This window comes from Aythya marila (assembly GCF_965140915.1).
Source record: "Aythya marila genome assembly, chromosome: 1".
Classification (NCBI taxonomy): domain Eukaryota; kingdom Metazoa; phylum Chordata; class Aves; order Anseriformes; family Anatidae; genus Aythya; species Aythya marila.
The window spans coordinates 198,328,635-198,351,920 of record NC_139042.1 but is presented as its reverse complement, the minus strand read 5'-3'; the positions used below and the strand labels follow the sequence as shown (position 1 = coordinate 198,351,920).

At 34.4% G+C, this 23,286-nt stretch overlaps 1 protein-coding gene across 3 annotated transcripts in view; it reads left to right on the top strand.

Moving 5' to 3' along the window:
* SEMA3A (semaphorin 3A) overlaps positions 1 to 23,286 on the top strand; it is a 342,073-nt gene that overhangs the window by 233,042 nt on the left and 85,745 nt on the right. For all 3 annotated transcript variants that reach the window (XM_082760949.1, XM_082760950.1, XM_082760951.1), the window contains one exon: positions 5,785 to 5,904. In XM_082760949.1, the coding sequence (XP_082617075.1) occupies positions 5,785 to 5,904 (120 nt within the window). The remainder of the gene's footprint in view (positions 1 to 5,784; positions 5,905 to 23,286) is intronic.

Here is a 23,286-nt window from a genome sequence, read left to right as displayed (position 1 = left end):
TGTTTTTTGTGGTGTTTTTTTTTTTTTTTTTTTTTTTTTCTTGTTTGTTTGATTGGTTGTTTTTTAATAGAAACATCTTCTTTAAAATAAGAAGAAAAAAAATAGCCTGGATATTAATTAGTCAGTGGGACTTACTCCTTAAACATCCCCTATAAAAAATAAAATAAAATAAAATAAAATAAAATAAAATAAAATAAAATAAAATAAAATAAAATAAAATAAAATAAAATAAAATAAAATAAAATAAAATAAAATAAAATAAAATAAAATAAAATAAATAATAATTATATATATATATATATATATATATATATAAAATTGAAAACTCTTTGCTGCATCAGTAATCCAGACTGAAAGATGTAAATTCCAGGCTTCTTGGGGAGACATAATTACTGGAAACTCATAAAAACCACCTAAATTCAGTTTTAATTTTCATATGCAGAGCAGATGTTTTGACAGATGGATGGACTTTATTTTTGTAAGTGTCCGGGAAAAGTCTGCATAACAGTCTAATCAGTGTTACATATCTGTAGTGTTTGTTTTTCAATCTTTGTGCTTTTGGCTCCTATGCCTTTTGTTGCAGACATTTTCTTTGTAATTTGTTTTTTTCAGGATAATTTCTCTCTCCATAATCCTTTCTATTTGATACATAAATATTGGAAATCTCTTAAAAATTAGATGTGTATGTTTGGTTAGTGTCAGACATATTGATATTCATATGGTGGGTGTCCTGCTGGAAAGCTTCATTAATATTTTATCTTCTCTTCAAGACAAGCCCTCTGCCCTTATTTGTAATATATAATATTTGGATTTGGAATTTAGACTTAAGGTCCAGACACACTGGAACTCTTTGACCTTAATTCACACTTTGATTGTAAGTGACAATCTAACAGTTTCTCAACTTGTACTACAAATAAGAGTTTAGTGCAGGAGGACTTGCAGTAAGGTTGGTTCCTTTGCTGCAATACCTTAGTATGATGGAATGATTTTAGCTACTTTAATTTCAATAAACTGTCAGTATAGCACATAGTATAACCAATAAGGAGCACTAACCATTTATTTGGGCATGCTTTGGGGGATAGTGGCAATCATGTCATCACAGTAGCATCTCCAGAATTTACATGGAAAAAAAAAAAAAAAAAAAGCTTTCTGTAAAAGTTCCCTCTGTCAGGACAGAGAGACAGAGACCTCATAAACTATGCTGAGTCTCCAGGCATGATGCTGGGGCTTAGCTGCTTAGATTTTAAGTTAGAGATGTTTCAGCACAAGGTCAAAGGCATAACCTACAGCTCTCAGGAAACCTTATGCAATTTATTGAAATATAAATGAAGATTAATCCTCTCCTGCACTAGGCAAGACAAAGTAGTGGGGGTTTTCAGGACTGCAGTAACTCCCACATGATGTACCTAATTTTCTCTTTGAAAGTCTACCTCAATCATTTTGTAACATATGCAATCACTTATGCTTTCTGCTATATGCATGCATACATAAACTCAAGCTTTAGGGCATAAACCTGTGTTTAGCTTTATACGGACAAGAAAAAATTCCTAATATGAAACTCCCCATTATAAGAAACAGGATTATTAGGTGGAAAAATTCTAATGATTCACTATGGTGATTCCAGTACTCCTCTTTTTTAAAATGTATTTTCATTACCTATCCAAGTGATATTTTCCTGCCTACAAAGAACTCTGCAAACTTCACATTCATTTTCATATATTTATTTACATTATTAGGCCAGAAGTCCCACTCAACTCAGCTTTCAAATATTAAAACATAAAAATAAAAATATTTCCACCTAGGAAGTAATTTTTGAAAGTCTAATCTTCTTCCTTAAACTGTTTTACCTGAAGAACAACAATATTCAAAGGGTATTAATTTGTCCAGAACATGTTCCCTTTAAACAATGTTCCCTTCCTGGGAAGAGCAAAAATGAATTCAAAGGTACCAGGGGCTGAACTCACATGTGGACACAGTGTTTAAATTTCCTGATAATTTGATCATTACAACCTCTGGCTCTTGGTTCCTTCCTGTTCCTCCACTGAATATTTTCTCCCACATGCTGTAATTTGCCAAGATACTACATTTCTTTTGTAGTCTTCACTTCCTTTCCAGTATCTTACACTCTGAGATCATATAGTGAAATGCCTCCTGCTGGCATGGACCTTCATACTAACAATATAGTGCTTGCCTGAGGGCCTGTCAGCAGGGGATGTGGCTGCCAAGAAGGACAAGCCCAGTTAGAGACAACTAAGTCATTCCAGGCCTCCAGCCAAGGTGGTTGGTGGTTACTTTGTAGTCAAATTGATGTAGCCACCAGTGTTGGGACCAGCAGAGCTGAGTGCCAGATTTCTCAGATGAATACCACTGCACAAGCTGTGAAGCCAGGGCAGGGTTGGGGAAACAGATCCTGCACATTTGAGTCAGTCACCCAAGTCTCATGTAGTGGTAGTCTTAAAGCACACACTGTTTTGTAGTGTCTTCTTTGGCATACATTATGCTAAAATTTTGAGTTTGAGTGAATCATGGAGAACTGTTAAAGTAGTTACAGTAGAGATTTTATTATTATTGTTGTTATTTTTTTTATTTTTTTTATTTTTTCCCAGAGTCACATAAACCAGGTAAAACCAAGTATTCACCTTCACGGAGCAAACTCTTATTCTTCTCATTGTATCAGTCACAAACTCACAGGTACAATGACATTTCCACACATTGTGCTGTATCTGTGCAGCTGTACTTCGGCACAATTAGGCAAAGGAACGACTCTGATTACACTGCAATGGAAATCAAAGAGACTGTTGCTATTGTTCCAGTGAGAATAGTCCTGTCTCCCAGGCAGGGTAGAAACTTCACTTTGAACTTCCTGAGTTGACAAGGGCTTAAATCAGAACTGTAACTTTACTTTGATGTCATTTATTGTGGTTTAATACCCCTCTTTATTTATTTTTTTACAGTCATGTAAAATATATAAAGAAACCTAATCTGTTAGGGAGGTGTATGAGAATTTACTGAATGGATCTTAATGGTTCCTTTATGCAGCTATAAAACACAGAGAAGCTATGTGACCAGTCTGAGTTGGACTAGGGACTTTAAATGTTATACAAATTTATTTGTTATAGTCAAAGGTTTATTGCTGTAAGTATTTACCTTCCCCATTGTTTAACTAGGTAGTGTATTTCTCAGACATCTATAATAAAAATGTGTTGCACAATGAATTTAGGAGAGCTTAAAGGCAGGGATGAATAAACCAAATTGCTTATAATATGAGCAATTATAGATAGAAATAGTAATTCTACTGATATTAACTCAGATACAGTACAATTGAAGCTCAACAGTTGAAGCAAAAATATGGTTAGGAAAAAGTTAAATTATTTTTTCCTTCTCCTTCCTACCACAGACTAATCTGATATAATTCAGTGAAACTGGTAGAATTTTTCTTAATTTCCCTCCAAAGAAATCAAAGAAAGCTCTGCCTTTAAGTGAAGAAGGGTTTTCCATCTCACCTTTAAAATACTAGCTTGCAAAAACCTTCTTGCTGTATAGTATATGCAGATGAACAGTGTTTAGCAAATGCCTATAGAGTCACAGGTACTGTGTTGCTATAAACTAGAATAGCTCCACTTAAATCAGCAAAACAAATTGTAATTTACCCTGGATGTGGATCTAGCCCACGTACTCACAGCATTTTGTAAAGGTGTGTGTCCATTGGGCCCCTGTCATTTAATGCTATTCAGGTAGGCAATTATTAAATAGTAGACCTCAAAGACATTTCTAAAGTCAAGATATATCAAATCAGACAAGGCAAGGCACAGTCCTGCTGAAACAGATGTGTGATTATATTTGAACAGATACAACGTTAAGGAAGAAAATTCTAGATGCTTTAATAATGTACAAATCATTGGTCAGTTTTAAATTATGCAGTGTCAATGATTGATGCTTCAGCTGGAACACAGACTATCAGATCTTTTGCAAGGATTGTATAATTTTGTTCATTTTTAATTTTGTTAGTTTTAACATTATGTGAATTTATGGTATTTGCTCAGTTTTACTCTTGCAGGTTTTGTATTAGTAATATATTTTCACAGTTTCTCCATATTTCTTTTATTAATAAGAACAAAGGACAACAGTATTAAGAACAATATAGAAACATATAGTGTAATTTTGATGATTTATGCTAGGTATTTGTTTAGTACTCTACCATTGTGACAGTGAAAAGCAGCTTGTGAATATATGTGATAAATGTATGTTCATGTTTATATATGTGTGGGAGGAAGAATATGTATGCACCAGAATTTGTGTGTGTTTTTATTATGAAAGGCCAGTATGGAAAGATTTAAAAGAGACCCCTGCTCACATCCATCTCTATTTCTTTCAATTTCCTGTTGGATTACCTTAACTATCTCTATGTTTTCTCTTCTATCTCAGTTGGAAAGATAACTTAAGTTGTCAGCAGTAAGCCAAGGACATAACAGCATTCTATATAGTTTTCTCTACAGTACTCTTTTTAGTATGTTGCCATTAACTGTTACACAAATAAACAATAAAATTAGAAGAGCAGTCATTTTGGTGAAGTCCATTATGTGAAGCAGGGAATCAGTGTTTTATATAAGTTCAGTGCTTTTCGCAGTGGTGGCCTAAGGCATGCCTCAAATTGCACATGCATTTTCATGGCCATTATTTTCTGGTTGAGATTATCTGATTTAATTAGTAAGCAAGATGAGATCTCAATGTAGAGATCTCCTCTAGGAGAGGCGGTAGCTAAAATGGTGTTGCCATGGGCTCTGGTCTACTTGGAGAAGTAAAACTGAGTGTTATACTAAAAACGCACCAACAATACATGGAAAAGTTTCCTCCTTTATTTTTACACAAACTTTACTGGTTGTTCTATTTTAATATTCTTATTTTTCTCCTATTTGAAATCCATTATAAAATTGTGTTAGTAGACTGATTCACAGACATTGACATTTATTTTCATTGTTAGACCTGGTGGGAATGGAAAGGTTAAATAAAGAAAAAAAAAATCTTAACTATCAGGTTAGACACTTGCAGTTAAATATGGAAATTAATAACATTTATTTAATAACAGGTGTTAATAGCAACATTTTTACTAACAGATAACAGATTATGTTTGTGCTAGGCACTGTTAGAACATTTTGAAGCATTGAGAACTAGAATTACTCATGATGGATAATTTACTCAAGTGGAATATGCAAAGTTTATATTTTAGGGGTCATAAACAGTTCCAATAAAGTTAGTATTCGTCTTTCTAAAATTGGTCCCTAAACATAGACAATGGAGGTGAGGCAGCATTCATATCGTTTGTAGAAATGTTATATCAATGATTTGTTTTTCATCAACTCCTTCCATCTGGCACATTTTTTCTTCTAATTGTTACTTAATTGAATACAAGCAAACAGTTGGTCCATTTTTCTTCATTATTTCATTCTGACACATTTCTATAAATGGCTTTTGTCTTACAGACACGGCAATGCCATAAATTACAAAGATGAAGAATGTCTGAAACAAATGAGGAAAATTGTTGTATAATTTTTTGTTCAGGGTTGGATGCTTTATTAAATGACAACCAAAGATATTTAAATGAGATCCTAAATCATGCTGTTTATTAAATGCTTAGTGCTAAACATGCTTATAAACAGCTTGAAATGATCACACCTTTAAAATCTGTTCATTCAGCCATAAATCCACAACACAGAAAGCACTCCCATTAGTCATAATCACCAAATTAACTTCACGGATGCAATTTATTTTTCCTTTTCTTTGCAGAGAGAATGTGCTAATTTCATCAAGGTGCTCAAGACTTATAACCAAACCCACTTGTACGCCTGTGGAACGGGGGCTTTTCATCCAGTGTGCACATATATTGAAGTTGGAAGCCATCCTGAGGTAAATTATCTTAAAACAATATTTCTTGTTCAATCTTTATTGGTGTTTAGCCATGAACCCTCTGCCAAAATGCCCTCACTCTTTTCTGGAGCTCGGTGAGTGGATCTGGTAGGACCTGCTCTCACCAGACTCTGGTGCTGATTGATAAATCACAACCATATCTGTGCTTTTCTTTCCTACATGGCATCCTTTCTGCCTGGCTCCTAAGTAAATAGCAATTAGCCCATTCTGCCTCGTTCATAATTCAGCCTGTGCATTTATTCTGAGGCCAATTTTGTCTTTTAGTCTCCTACTACAGAGTGCAGTCTGACACCATGGCAGCTTTCTCCCAGCTGGGAATTAAAATAGTGCTACGCCTTCATAAATCCCACTTCTCAGATTCGTCCTAACACGTCAACATGTTTTCATATGTGACCTACGTTTTGTTTCCTTACATTTTTTTGTGTGAAAAATGAGTAATTTTTTCCTCTCCCCATTTATTTATTTTATTTATTTATTTATTTCTCACTTTTGCTTAGTACTGCAGAAGGCATGGCATAGCTTTTGTAATATTTTGTCAGTGATTGTCGTAACTACATAAGCATGGTCTTCTGTGAAAAACAGTATCACCAACAGAAAGCAATTGGGCCATGCTGATTTTCCTGGCTGCAGGTTAGACTAGAATGCAACTAGAATGCAACTGCAGTCCAGCTAACCTAAGTGTTGCTCCATGGACTGTTTCAGTTTAGCAGCCAGACTCTTGATGTGTTTTCAGCACTCACTTACTTCATTTAAGGATATGTTTTATTGGTGAATCCATAGTTATGTTACTTGTAGCTTCTGTGATCTCTGAAGAACAGTTCTTTCAATTTACCTTATGGTTTTGCAATTCAGGTTTTCAGATTTCTCTGAATAGAAAGACGTTGTTAAATGAATGAGAACTCTGTTATTTAAAAATCAGAATTTTTTCTTGTAGAAAAATTAGCAGACATTTTGAGTGTTGACTTTATAGTCTGGAAACCATTTTTCTCTATAAAATTGTCTTTTAATATTTGAAATATGAGGCTTTTTAATGTTCTAAACATAAGGTTTTGAAGGAATAAAGGAGCTGCAAATTAGAAGTTTATTATTATTATTATTATTATTATTATTATTATTATTATTATTATTATTATTATTTTTTATACGTATTCATTAATGCTTTATTCCAGAATGCATTCTTGGCAATTAGTGATTGTCTCTTGACCACACACAGTATGTCATTGCTTACTGCATTAAACAGATTCTCTGCTTCCTGAGATCCATTTGGGAATTGGTAGACATATTAATTAACTTTAGTTCCGTAAGATGTGTGTCAATCAATCCTTGGCTATCTGCCAAGTGAATCTATCTGCAGAGAGATAGCTGGTATGAGGTCATTTACTTCTACATGTGGCTGTTTTATGACTGTGCCATAAAACTAACACACACTTTATGAAGGATTTATAGAAAGGATGATCAGAGATGAGAGGCCGGATCCAACCTTGGTTTAACATTCAATGTTTTGGAAGACTTGAGTCAATGATGTGTTTGGCCCTGGAGCTGAAAGAGGACGTTTGTTTTAGCTTCCTTTTATCAGTCCATAACTATCAACAAAATCTAAATAATTGTTGTTTTTTTTTTCTTTTTGGTCATTTATGCAGTAAGATTTTTAGCCCCCATGTGCCAGAATCATTCTCAACAACCATTGTTTCAGCTTTGCAAATCAGGGAAAGGATAATGTACATCTGAACTGACATAGTCACTGTTAGCGTCTGATTTCCTTTTCATGTTTAAGCTATGAGTGAAATCACCCTTAACTTCCCCTTCATTAGCACAAGTTTCTGTATCCTCTGAATGATTGTGTAGGAAGAGTCATTACCTTCTCAGTCCAGTTCTTCCTGTGCAGAGAGAAACTGGGGCAGAGAGGAGGTACTAGTACCCACCTACTCTTGTGCCTTGACAAATGTAGTAGTCTATGTCCTGTCCCTTACAACGGTGATAATTTGACAAGTAAATGAATTAATTAGGTTTGCAATGAAAAACAGCCTGGACTGTCTTTCTCTGAGCTAGGGCTTATACCAATGACCTAGCCAGGAGTTTCAGTAGTTTCAGTGTGTCTTCTGCAGAAGCAGGGGGAAGAAGACAGTGCTTGATTGACAGAAGCTATTAAAGACATAAAGAAGGGGGGGATACAATGTTAACCCCTCAGCCTACACTCTGCATCTGTAAAAGCCAGCTGGTTTATGTGGTCATATCAGACAGCAGCAATGGGCATGTCAAAGGGCCACTGCTTCTGTATTGTGTATAGTTTATACCTCCCTAACATTCTATAAAAGGTAAAGAGTAAAACTGAAAACAAAGGGTTGATTTTGAGTTAAAAAATTGCCATCTAAAACATTTCCTGAAGATTCATTTTCTGCCACAAGACTTGGGGAAAATTAGCAGACTTCACCATCTGCTTGTTTATTTTCAAGCACTTAAAGAGGTAAATGTGAACTGATTAGGGGAATAGTCAGGGAATGTACCTACTGTCTAATAAGACTGCTTGTTTATGTGGTGGCGGAATGGAACCCACCTGTCTGTGTCTGGTGGAGGAGTGGAAATTAGTGTGTGTCAAACTGAAGATGGAAAAAATGAAATTTAAAGAAAAGAGTGGGAAGTGATAGAGAAGACACTAGAAGCAATTGGAGCAAGCTGCAGGGGGCTGGAATATGGTACAATTCTTCTGATTGGGAAAGGAAATAAATTGCTTTGTGTGACAGTCATAAAATAATGGGAATATGAATTGTTAAATCTGTTGAATATCTCTTTGATATGAAGCAGCATATTACAGCCCCATTCCATACTTGAAGAAAACCATTTCTAGTGATGAAACTAGGCAGATCTAATTGAGTTTGATGAAGTACAGTATGAGAAATAATAATAGAAAGGTAAAAGGATATGAACAGCATGCTGTGCATCTGATTAAAAATGATCTGCACAAATGTATACAGCGTAATATGTTGTGAATTACACCACATTCTAAGGAGTAAAGCAGACTAATCTGTGCTTAAATCCATTCCAGATGTGGGAGTGAATAACCACAGTATTTAGAGAGAAGAATAAAGCTAAAGTTTGAATAGACTTTAAGCACGTAAGTCATGAGTAAAAAAAAAGAAAAGGACATATTTAGAGAGAACATGGCATGTGTATATTCACAAAATACCTGAGGAGAACCTAATTTAAACCTTGAGATCATCCACTGCAGAGTCTGCATTTGTACCTTCACTGAATAGGGCAAACTGGTTCATATGCAAATGACTACATTGTATATCCCTGAATTGTGAGATGACCTGAATAAGTGAGATGACCTAACACAGACACCTACACCAGCTTCAGGGGCTTGTTAGGCAACAAGTGGCATTCTCTCTAGATAACACAATATAGCACAAGAAAGCAATTACTAGACAATACAAGAAAGCAATTAGTAGAACCACGTTCTGACTTCTGAGGAAACAGGATTTAATGTGTAGGAATGTTGTCTTTACAGTTGCAAAATTACACAAGTCAAATCTGTGCTTGAAAGAAACACATCCAACTGCAGGGAGACACAGAGGTGCATTAAACCCACTAGAAAATCACAACAGGATGCAAAATGCACCTGCCTGTGCATGCCTGAGCAGGGGGAAGCAGCCCTGTTCCATTTCCCCAGGGTTCCCTTTGGGGTAGTTTGTATGAACATGCAAAGAACAGTCCTGTTTAAGGAAAGAACAGGATTTTCCATTTACTTAACCTTTACATACACGTTGAAGTATAGAGTGCCTTTTTTTTTTTTTTTTTTTTTTTTTTTTAAACACTCAAGACAGGCACTGCAAAGAGCTGTACAAAACTGTTTGCCAGATCTTCAGCAGGAATACATTAAGGTTTCTTCAACAGAGGTAAATCAATAGACTGTCTGAAGAACTAACCCAGCTTCTTTTATTGTCTCCTAATTCCAAATTTCTTGTCATTGTCCAACTGATTAAAACTCGTTTTTAACTGGAAGAACTTAAAAGATCTGGGATTACTTTACTTGCAGGTTATTTCTCATTCTTAATCAATAAAGAAACTCTTAAGTTTAGTTCAGATTTATGATGTACATAAAACATTAAGTTATTGCATATGAAGTTATATAATGCTACCACCTGTAACATATTTGCTTTTTCCGGTCTCTGTGTATTTTAAACATCTTTAGTTCAAGTCATAAAATTTTGCTGAATTATACCTTCTTCATTTTTTTTTCCTCTTCTGTACTTCACATTAGAAGAGGTCTAGAGTGCATTTTCTAAGTAATGAACATCCTGTTTTATACATGTATGCATCTTCCTTTTTATCTGTCTGTCAGTATATAAGTATGTGTATATTATACTTATTTATGTATATAGTGATGGAAAAGCTTTTTTGGGGGATTTTTTTTTTTTTTCCTAAAAGAATGACTTTGAAGGAACCCGTTACTTGAAGGACCAGTGCTACTGCTGGTAGAAAACATGTCGTGTTTCATTATCTAATATAAAATCCAAGGTGAAACATTGACTTCACTAGCAACAGATGTGGCATAAATTGGCTTAACTTCACTGAAGACAGCGAAGCTGTGTCATTTTACATCAGTTAAGATTTTCAACAGTGTTTTTTAAGTGAAACATTTGAGCAAATGATATTTTAAGTTAAGAATCGATTCTTGCTAATTGGCTTCCCTTCTAATTAATTGTACCTTTATGTAGTTTTATATGCTTATCAATTATTTATAGAAAATATGAAGGGAAGGGAGATTGTTAAAGGATGATCTTCATTTGTGATGAGGATATAGCATTCTGATATAGAAATTATTTGAAAGAATTATTTGTGATGTACCAGGTCTAAGCATGACTGTAATCACAGAGAAATGCCAATAAAGGAATATTTACTTTGCAGGCAGTAGCAGCCTATTTTAGTTCAGAGATGCTTGTACCTTTCAGGCTAATATAGATCCAGTTACATGCAAATAAAACCTGAAGAGCCGGATCTCTGGCTTATGTACAATGTAAGCACGTTTTAGAGCATTACTTTTCATTGTCTAGCTGGTTTTGTCATAAATAAATAAATAAATAATAATGGTTTGTGCTATATTGGGAAATTACAGATACTCAACTTTTTTGCTGTAGTGGTTGTTCAGGTTTGCAAGTTGGTAGGTAATAAGGCAGTCAGCATTAGGCACATATCTGTCCAGGCATCTCTCAGGGTCAGTGGCCAAAATCACAAAATAAAGGGGCTTGATTTCTCTGGAATCTGCTGGATCTGCAAACCGTCACTTCTGTTGCTCCATATTACATTGATTTCCAGACCATTCGGCTACCCTGTATGAAAACTCTTTGCATAGAATCAGGCTTTTCACACATGTACAGCTTACCTCCACTGTAAAAAAAAAATAAATCTTGGCATAGATGTAGCATGTGCTTCCTAGCACTTAAGAAGTATATAGTTTTATATGCGGCTATATGTAGCTATGTATAGCATATGATTCTTTTTCCAAGCTATAATTCACTGTATGATTGGTTGGGATATGGAATTTTCAAGGGAACATTCCAATGACCCGAAGACAATATTTACGGCATGAATACAGGGAGGGGACAGAGATCATGATAATCCTTTGTCATTTTCTCTGGCAAGGTTTGACAACCATTTCCATAAGGATATGTTGTTGGAAGCTCTACACATTTTAAAACAGCATTGCACAGTATGTATTTCTTACAGACTGAGTGCTATGTCCCAAATGGCACCTCTTGTTACATGATATTGTCTTGTGATGAAGTTACAGACGTAGAAGGTCAACACGAAGAGGTAATTTGATTCTCATTTAAAAGACTTTTTGAAAAACTCCATAAACCTCTTTGTAAACAAATATGAATCATGTTGATTCATATTTGCCCTATTATAAGCCCTATTATTTATGAAGGCCTGTCTTTGAATGCATTGCAGATCTCTTTTGACTTTACTTGTATTTTGAACACTTGGTTGCTAAAAGAGAAGTTAATAAAACTCAGATTTTTCAAAACTTCATGCTGTCATCCTGAACTAAAAGATAATTCCAATAAAAACATATTTCCAGAGTAGATCTTTTCAAGTAGAATTATAAGGCTTTTTGTGTTAATTCAGTTGTTGGAACAGTTTAATTTATGAGGTAAACTTCTCTAAACTGAATAGCACACGTGGTAGCAATGGCTGACATCTTTCCTACCCCTCCCTGTTAAGCTACACAGCTACTACAGAGATTTCATTCTGAGCAAAGTGAGATACTGAAGAGAAAAATATTTTTTTTTCTATTTTTTTTTTTTTCTGTTTTAACAAGATAGGAATTGATTTTCCAATGCAAATTATAATATATACACTTTTGGTGTAAACCACACAGTTAAAAGTATAATCATTTAAATTTGCAGCCTGAGTTTATTTTCTTGTTATAGTCAATTAAGAATGATGTGCCTTCATGACAGCTGAATATTTGACAACCAGCAGATTCATTTTGTCTTCAATTTAACAAAAAAACAAACAAACAAACAAACAAACAAACAAAAAAAACACTTGTAAGAATAGGGCTACTCAAAATCATATACATGCAAAGGACCTGGTTCAGTATCTAAAAATTCAGATACAGTACAAATACCTTTGGGGGGGAGTATTTAGCAAGGGGTCATGCTTTAATCATTGACAGGAAATGTGAATACATTTTTCAGTTGTTTAATGCATTTAATGCATTCAGTTCTGCCCTTGCATATTTCATAATTACACCTAACCAATTTGGAATCTATTTATGTCTAAAGTGACAGAAAATCTGTAATTATGTCTGAGGTTCACTTCAAGATTTACAAGTTGATCATTTACATGCAGGAAATTAAATCAAGTTTTAAAACTATCACAAGTCAAAACACTGTGGCTATTTTATTTATTCATTTTTATTCCTCAATCTAAAGACTTATTTGGCTTAGTCAAAATGGAAGCATGGTTCTTTACTCTCATACAGGGTAGAGGTGTATGATATGAAGAGAAGCAGAACAAAGACATGAAATATACAATTTCAAGGGCCATTTCTGCATAGCAGAAAACACTAATGAATGCCCTATTATTATTCAAGTCTGATCAGTTCAACTATTCATCAACTAACTTTTGTTTAGGACTTGATAAATATATACAAATTGCTAAGGCAGACTTGCTTTCTTTTTCAGATAAAAACAAACAAACAAACAAACAAGCAAAACCTAGCAGATCCATATTACTTTAGACATGTTTTATAGAAAATGTAAATGAAAGTCACTCCACAGGTGATGTTCTGGCACTCTGTAATTTGTTTTTAATTGAAAACTTCCCTAAGATAAGGGAAGGAGATGAAAGAGAAGGGATGCTCTATAGAGAATCAATATTTCTGTGGATCTGGCCTGATCATTAGAGACAAGGAATGCCATAAAATTAAATTTTGTAGTAATAAGATCTTGTGTATTCTCCTCCAATACCCAAAAGGAAGAAAAAAATCCTCCATACAAAATAACAGAGAAACTTTTAGATTATCTCAGTGCAAAAAGAGTCTAGCATGAAGTGTAGTGATGATTTTGAACCCCTTGCATCCTAATGAGTGCAATCTATGCGCTAGCACGCTTCCACTGAGATAACTGAGAAGACCATTGTTCCCCCAATGTACATTGCTTTGGGCCTTCTGTTGCTGACAAATGCTGGTTGATTACAGTGGAGAACTGTATACAGTATGCCACAGCTGAATGACTTCCATGAATGAGAAAATAAAGCCAGTTGCCATACTCATTAGGTTCAAAGAAATGAGTCTCAGAGCTGTGGGAAAACTTTTGTTTTTGCTGCTAAAGGGGAGGAAAAAAAAAAAAAAAAGAAAGTGAGATAGAAAGAGGCCTCCACGGAAGGAAATTCACTGAGTGGAGTGTGTACACGTGCACATGCAAGACTGTCAAGTGGATTTTCACTTGTATACCACATATACCAACCTTCTTTATGAGTCCATTCCCTAAAACCGTATCATAGAAAGGATAGATAACTTCAAATATGTTCAGGTAATGCATGATTCATGTTTAAGGGTATTAGGATAGGCTTAGGATATTGGCCTAATTTTTATTTTATTTTTAAATCTGGGGTGTTTATTTCCATGTAACAGTTGTCTTCAGTGAAGTCCTGAATGAGATATAGAAATGTAACTAAGACTGAGATTTGCTCATTTATATAGTCATAGGAAAATTATTATTATTAATTATAATACACACAATAATAATAATAATAATAATAATAATAATAATAATAATAATAAAGCAGTTTTATAAATATTAGTTTTTGTGATCACTACCAGAGAAGCTGGGAATACATCCACTATTTGCACTTGGATATTAGTTATTTATTCTATCAATTAAAGGATATTATGATTAATTATTAATTTCCAGAATGTAAATATTTCCATTGACACATGATTACCTCATTTAAAGTAATATCTCATAAGATAATACAATTTCCTAATTCATCACAACCTTACACTGTAATATTTAGAGAGATGGCAACCAGATTAAGATGTAAATCCAATTTTCTTGGTGGTAATATTATGTGCATTCATCATCAGAGCCTACAGTGTCTCTAGCAGAACAGAAGCTCAGCATTTGACTCTTGTTAAAGTAACAATTGAAAACCCAACTTCACTGTCGTGCAACATATGTAAAATTTCATCCACACACCTCCTGAAATAAAAAGACAAGTATGCCTGAATTCTTTGATCTCTCAACCAACATGGAGGAGAAAAAAAAATAACAAACCACCATCTGTTGCGGGAAAAAAAAAAAATAGAAACACAGTATACATTGTAGACAACCTTAATTAAGGAAATTATTTACAAATAGTATAATTTCGTGATTTAGAAATTCAGGAGTAAGCAAAACTGAAAGAGGGACAAGCACAGATTTGGATAGATCAGCGTCAAAGCAATATTTTTCATTGTGGGATCCATGTAACAAAATTCCAGTTGACCTGGCCTGACCTCGTGGAGAAGAATCCCATTTTAAGTATGATTTCTGCATCTGAAGGAAGTGACTGTATTGTGTTTGTAGCTCTATGCAAACATCTTGTCAAGCAGGCTTCAAACAATCAAGATCACAATGCAGCAGATTTCATCTGTGCATGATGCTCCACATATAGACCATGGAGCTGTGAAAAGCACAACCACAAACTAACCAGAACATATAGTAAATAATCAGAAGAAAGGATCTAATAAGGAGCCTGTTGATATTAATTGACTTCCCTGGACTGTATCTAAAATTTTATGAGAGCTGCTGCTGATGATGAAGTGCTTTTCAGACTTGATTTTTAAAGACTGTGGGATACATTCAGCTCTCAGAATTTGCATGTACCTTTTAAACAGCATCACTGAAAACATTGTCCATTTTCATGCTTTCAGACCAGTCTCACATTTATCCTTTCTGCATATTCACAGTGTGTATGTGCTAATGCATGCACACTGACAGGCTTGAGGTCAGTCCCTGGATAGGATGGGGGAAGGTGTGCTTGGCAGTGGTGCAGCCCACTTGGCCACAACGGCTGAGCTTCCTCATGCCCAAGCTTTTCCCCCAGACCTCCTCCTGATGTTGTATCTGGCTATAAGAGTCTCAGAATACACTGAAAGGGAGCATTTCCCCAAAGGAAGGATGAGAACACTCATCTTGGATTTAATGGATTTAAAAGCAACCTTTCAAACAGATTCAGGAAAGAAAAAGTAGCTTTCCAACAATGGGAGGCCCACTTTGTGTGTTTCCAAGAACCTTTTACATCTCTTCCTTTCATCAACAGCTGCATTTGGCATGACAAAACTGGCTTCTCTACAGTCATTTAGTCTTATTTCTCCTTTGATAAAAAGCAGAACAACTGCAGGTGAAGCTACTATTTCTGTGAGTAAATAGCCGTGTATAGGTATTTCCAGTGGTTGCCTGCTGGAATAGTAAATAACTTTTCTTCTCTTGCTATCTTGACCATTCCCATTTTTATGGACAGACTCATATTGATGTGAAAATATTTTCATAATATTTTCCAGATGCTTTCTTTCCTTTAAAAGGTTTAGAAATTGAGTTTCTTCTCTGCCCCGTGTAATAGAAAGAACATCTAAAATTTTTTACTATTGAAATAAGTTCAAATTATAAAATACCACTATTTCACAGTTCAGGAGGAAAATAATAGTAGAGATTGATGCTTTGATTAATGATTAGAATTTTTCTTTTTGAGAAGGGAATCTATACTAGATAATGAATAAAAATCTCATATATGCCATACTTATGGAGAACATGGCTTCAAGAGGATCCCTGCAAAAGAGCAGATTAAACATTGTATCACTTTTTAACTTTTCAAAATACCTTTAAAAACATAAGGACAATGTTTTTTGTTGGTACACAGTCTTTCATAATTTGTCATCATGTGTTTTGCTAGCATAAAATGACATAGATTAGCAATCAGGTATTTCAAGATCCTAAAAGTCTGACAGGAGAGAAAAATACTTCATCCTTCTTTAAACAGTGCTTTTATGGGAATATGAGTCCCAGTACAGGAATGAGTGCTTGATTGCTGCAATAGTACGTGTCACTAGAAAGAAAATCCAGTTTTAGGAAGAGGTCATGGGTTACAGACTGTATTTTGTGCAGGGAAGGAACATGGAACTGTGCATTAAATGATCTAGAAATAACAGGCACATAGAAAGTGCATGGCCTTAATTATTATTTTCCTTATACATCAATACTTCTATCTTTTGCCATAAATAGTTAATCAATTTACTGTTGGAAGACTGTGGCAGATTAAGAATAGTAACTATTAAGAATAGTAATGAAACAGGCAGTGTTTTAAATATTTGTGCTAGTCCCATATGCCTACTGCTTATGTGATGTTGTAAATTGTTCTAAGGGATCACAGCAGTTCTTTCCGTCCTACAGACCTAAGAATAAAACTTATTGTAGTTATCGGGGAAAAATATTTACTCTTCCATTCATTCTCAGTTCTAGTTTACATAGTTTGTAACAACTTGCTTTCTGTTTGTGCAATCAGTAAGTCTGTTTGGAAATGTGCTGGCTCCTCTTTGAGCTCTTGAGTATAAACCAGACCGAATCTCTGTATCTTCCCTTAAATACCATTCCTGTGAGAGAAATGTACTGTGCCCTTCTGTTCCTTTCTTCACCTCTCCCTCGTTTATGTAAGACAAATAATTTAGTGACTATGACCTGACTCAGGAGAAATATATGCCTCAAACTTGTACATGCCTCTGTGGACTCTGAGTAAATTAGTTATTTCCTAAGTAACTCATTTCATTGGAAAAGGGTGAGTAACTTTCAAACATTACTTGAGAATTCAAACAAAGCCAATCAATTTTTTTTTCTCTTTCAGCTTCTGAATTATTTGCAATAGACAACTCACATATGGTTGTTTTTATTTATTCCCAGAAGGAAATTTTGTTTTTAAAAAATGTGTTTTTTCTTTAGCTCAGTGAGTCAGAAAAGAATGTGAGGAACACACTGGATGAAAAAAAAAAAAAGTCACCACTGGAAAATTTTGATAAAAAGAAATAGTGCACAGAACAAATAAATGTATAATGATGCATTCATGCATGTTAAAAGTGGTGGTGACTTGTTATGTCATCTAATCTATTCTAATTTGTGTACATCTGCAGTCATCTACAAGTCTGGACTGTCTTCTCACCTGTAGTGATATAAATCACAACTAGCAATTCTTGCAATGCAGCATAAATTTGCATTTTAATCATTTTCTTAAATGCTTTACAACTAATCATAACTATATACATTGTCCAGTCCTAAGCAACTCTCTTCCTTTTCAGTGTATGTATCAAGCAGTTCCAAAAGAGCTGTCATATAACTTTTACCTTGTATGATTGCATATATTTAAATTTAAAAATACTACCTCATTTATGAAAATCTATGGATTCTTTTGAGTAGCAACTTGGTCACACTCAGGGAGATATGTTAATAAACATTCACAAGTACATAATCGGATGAGAGCACAATACTCTCCATTAATGAAATATGATCCATAATGAATTTTGCATGGGAGTACTAATAACTACCTTTAGGTTAAAGTGCTCAGATGTCACAGTATAACAATATCTGTCTAGATGTGTATCATTACAGCAAAGTAATTAAAGGTTACTTAGCTGTTAAATGGTTACCTTGGAGAAATTTGTGAATAATGTGGCTTCAAACATGCCTTCACAATGAAATTAATTAAGGAAATTAAAAAGTCAGCCTTGTAGTAATCTATTTTATGTGCAGAATATCTGGCATATAAATATATAATATGATAGGTGACAGAAAGCTGAGGAGTTGAAGATATGCCCAGTTATTTTTAAATGTAAAACAGTCTCGATTCTTCTTATGTGTAAGATAATGTTTATGCTGTTGGGTTGAAAAGAATGGTGGCAAAATGTCTGAAAAGGAATGGAGTATCAAAGGTATTGTTATCCTGTTCCAAGTGCTGCTTGAGTGCAAAGCTCAAGTAACTCGGAATGGGAGAAGTATTAAAATTCACTCAATTCTTTTCACACAGCTGCACTATATGGAGTTAAAAGCCTGTTAATGAGTGACTAGAGTTTTGCTAACAGCTCTATCTGACTCATCAGAAGGATGCTTTCAGGGATTACTAGCCTGGTGCCTTCTTCTGTACTTAACATAAACCACACCAGAAAAGTTGAGCAAGTGGCTTGATCTGTGTGTAAACATTTCTCATTGTTGTTGAAGTGGGAATATGACATGGGTGACATCCTTGACAGAGCAGGGCTCTTCAGAAATGAGAGAAATTTAATTTTCCTCATAATTTCTGTGCTGGATTGAAAATTCATTGCATAGTTGTTTACTTTAAAATCTTTTCCTAGAATTATGCAAACCAACTGTGACAAATGCACAGTACATTTTGTTTTTCTTTTTGTTTAAAGAGAAACTATCCACTAGGTAAATAGATTTATCTGTGAGATATGCACACAAGAAGGTGTAAAGTTCAAATCTCTTCTGTCCTCCTGAAATATTAGCCTTGCTCCAGGCAGTGGCATTATTCACATACCTTAAGTTTTCACCCTTATTTAAATGTTTTGCCTGATCATGTCTCTCGATAAAACAAGGAGAAAAAGGAAATTTGTCTCATGCTGCAGAAAGGTTTGCTAATAACATGGCTAGAAAAACATTAACAAAAGGAAAGGGAAGATGGAGATTTCTCAGTAGTATTCTACCTCTTTCATTCCATGATTTGTGTTTTTTTGTTCATTTGTTTTGTTTTGTTTTGTGACAGTGAGATAATTAACACTGGTGGCACTGTCTTATAAGTCACATGCAAAGTTGCTGCAAATTTCTGCTGAGGATGACAGCGGTATTGCAGATTCTCCTCCAGTCCTCAGGCTTCTACAGAGGCCAAGAGGTTTGGTCTTAATTGGGTTTACTCTATGCAATTGAGATTTCTTGACAGATGAAGTTTCAGTTCATCTGGAAAAATAACAACAAAAACAAAACCTCCTGGCAAGATAAAATAACAGTTCAAGAGATATTTGTCCAATGGATAATCTTCTGATGTCCTTCAGAAATCCTCTACATACATAAGCATCCAAAAGACACAAAGTTATAAGTGTAAAAATATATAATAATTTTAATAAATAATAATGATAGTAAAGTGTAGGAGTCTAAAAGAATAGGTCAGATTTCTGTGCTGCAGTTTCTCAAATATTACAGCTTTTTTACTTCTTGAGCACAGTAAAAGTATATATACTGATTCCAGACCTGCTTTTGAAGGGAGATGAGGGAAAATAATCTAAGAAAGAAAGACTCTCTTCCAGTGAGTTATTTTGCCCTGAGGCAGGATTTATTTTTATTCTAATTATGAACCAGTAAATGTGTAATCAGAAAACAAATGGCATTGATTACTTTTTCAAAGCAGCAAATCTAATCATTTAATTCCATACTTCCAGGTTGTTTGAAGTACAGAATCAACACAAAACCTGAAAGAGTTGTGCCACTTGTATAAATCAACCTTACTTTCTGTAGCTAAGGTTTATTTACCAGCTTGCAAAGGGTTTCATAAGGGATTTGACTGCACCTACAATACAAACCATGTGTCAAACAGCAGAAAACTGTGGAGCAATAATGCTGTCGTTTTTTTCCCTTGACTTGAGCCAAGTTTCATTTTCTGTTTGGCTAAGCATCAGTGGTCATGAAGGTGGTATATCAACAATAGTCATGGTGGCATATTCAATTTAATTAGAGTTGGTTGAGGTGCTTAATTTCATTTACTTTTTCTGAACAACAATTTATTTTATTCTGTTTTAACAAACCTTTCTATTTATGCATTTTCTCATCTTTTGTTGTAAGAAACAGGGATCTGGTTTCATTACTCAAGAGTGGGAGTAATGAAAGAGTAACACTCTTCATCAGCCTATGGTTGCCATGCCCATGGCCTTTTCCTGGGATACTTACTGGACAACAAAACCTTTGAAGTCAGTAAAGTTTAGTCTATATCACAAAATCTATTTCCTAAATAAAAAGCTGTGAAACTCATCCTGAATTTAGGACATGGAAAGTTTGAACATCATTTAACATGGAACAAGACCACAAAAATTCTTCAACTAGGCACAAATACAAGATTTATGTATTCTCTTAAAGATTGGTGAGGATGTATACAGCAGTAATGGAAAAAGTTGACTTTGTTTAACCTCGGTCAAGAAAGGGAGCCAGAAAGGGAGACTATGGACAAGGTAGTGGGAGTCTGGGTTGTGGAAGACCTCTCTGCATGACTTAAGCCTTGTTCATATGCAAATCTGTGAATGTCTCACTAAGGTAGTGCAAATCCTTGCACAGACATTTTCATTTCAGTTAATGTATTATTTCACATCTTCTTTTACCTGCCTGAAAGTGACTGAAAATAAACTGCTCTTAAACTAGGCTCAGTGTGTAGACACAGAGTGCATCTGTTTACTGGGATCTCATTACATTCAAACATACTGGTACAGCTCTGCAGATTAGTGCTTGGACTGAAAAGGCCATTTAGCTTTTCAAAGGATTTTGCAGGAAAGCAGGCTGGAAAGCAAGCTGGGAAACAAGACCTTTCTTCTTGTCGTTTGTAAGTTTGTGAGTTTGGCTTTTATTTGTGCAAATGTGTTTTGACGCAGACATTGAAAAGCCATACTCACTGTAAAAAAGATTACCTTAAAGGGAAATCGTAAGAAAACAGTGTAAAAGATGGTTAATATAGAAATTTTAATTCTTTCTGTACAAAGATTGTAACAATATAAATTTTTAAACTCAATGTACTTTCCTGAAGTTATAAAAACAGTGGCATATCAGAACCACAAACTAAAAGTCTTAAACAGAGGGTAAAAAAAAGTAAAGGGAAATGCCTGTTATTTTTTTGTAGAAGGGTGATAGAGAATCCCTTGAAAAATGTGATTTATTTTAGCTGACATTGCAACAAATAGCTTAAATAACACTTAATAACTTAGATTTAAAATATATATATATATATATATTTTGCAATCAGTATATTTCACGGGGTATTAAAGATAATAAACAAGGAAATACTTTAAAACAGGTAGTAGAAGACAGATGGAAATGCTGAAGATTTCAATTACAAATAAAAAGCCTGACATCTTACTCATACAAAGCACTGACTTACTCTCATGAGCTACATTAACCATCTGAGTAAAAGCAATTAAAACGTGGTTCAAAATGATTAATTTGATTGGAAGGGTGTGGGGGGAGTGGAAGGAAAGGCAAAGTTCAGCTGTACCCACAACACCGGATTTGTTTGGTTAAGCAGTATGGTCAGAAACAAATCCAGACGAAATCTTTCTAAAACGTCCCAAACAGATACTAACTTGGTTTTAAATTACTGCAAGATTTAAATAGGAACAAGAAAAGATTGAATACTTTTTTCATTGGTGGCCCTCTAGTTTTGACTGATCTTGATTCAGTAAAATACTGTATTCATAATAGATTTTATGGAATGAAGAATATGTGATAAAATGTTGTGCTTTAACAGGACCATATTTAAAAACAAGCTTAAATGTTTTCTGCAGTTTGGGGATTAAATCACAAGAAAAATAATTTTAGTCCACTCCCCAAATTTAGGTACCTAAATTTAAATTCTCATATTCGTGTATGTAACTAGGTGAAGGTAAATTAATTAGAATTTTATTTTCATTAAATTGTAAATCAAATGAATTACTTTCATGGGTGCATAGATGGCTTAGAACTTAAGTCTAATTTTCAATGAGGTGCATAAGAACCTAAATGACATTAAAAGTAATTGTTTTTATGCTTCTTTGAGGAAAATACATATTTAACTTCCAAAATAAAGATGGAGGGATGTATAACAATCTTTTATTGGTCAATCCAGTATTTCATATTCTGTAGACCACATTCACTACTGACAAAATTAGTACCTATTAACTACATCATAGGATAAGTGGGATTTGTGTGTGTGTGTGTTTTATTATTATTCTAATTTTTCAGATTTATGTTCTGTGAAAATGAATTTTTGGTCTCCTATTTGAAAAAAAAAATAAAAATAAAGAATATTTCTTTCATTAATTAAATAACTTCAGCAGTTAGTTCAAGTTTTCCCACACATTCTTTATTTTGAGACTACTATTTCCAAATTGATAAGACTTAAATTTGAAAAAGACAGTAAGAGAACCTGCAACCAAAATTCAACCAGAGTACTTCTTGAAAAGTAAAAGTCATGTTGAAATGGTAAAGTTACCATCTCTGGGGTAGTTTAAGAAAAGGTTGGAATTGGTGCTTAGGGACATGGTCTACATTGGTAGTAGGATGATGATTGGACCAGATGATCTTTTCCAAACCTAATGATTCTATGATTCTCTGATTCCAATGTAGCAATAAAAGCCAGTATATTTTAAGAAGGGAAATAAAGGTTCGATGTAAAGGTTAGTGTCTGCTGTCAGGAGAAGAATCATAAGTACACTTACTCTCTCATAGGAGGCAAGGAGAGCTACAAAAATAAGCATAAATAACCCTTATTGTCATTACACAAATGAGGGAATGAAACTTAGTGCTGAATTTAGTTGTAATAATAAAAATTTTCATCTTGTTTCCATGAAAAAGGGATTTCTGTATTTCTTCAAACAACTTCAGCGAACAAAAGACAAAGGGAAAGAAATTGGGAGTTGAATATTTATTTTCAAGGTTGTTTTAAAGGCAAAACTCTTGTGCCCTGTGATCATTAACTACTCATAGATTTCTTTAGAGGTAGGATTAGGCTCTATATGCCAGTCTGTCAAACATGGGCATTAATTACCTATGCATTTAATTGCAGGCTAAGATGCTTTTATGTAAAGCTGTCTCAGAG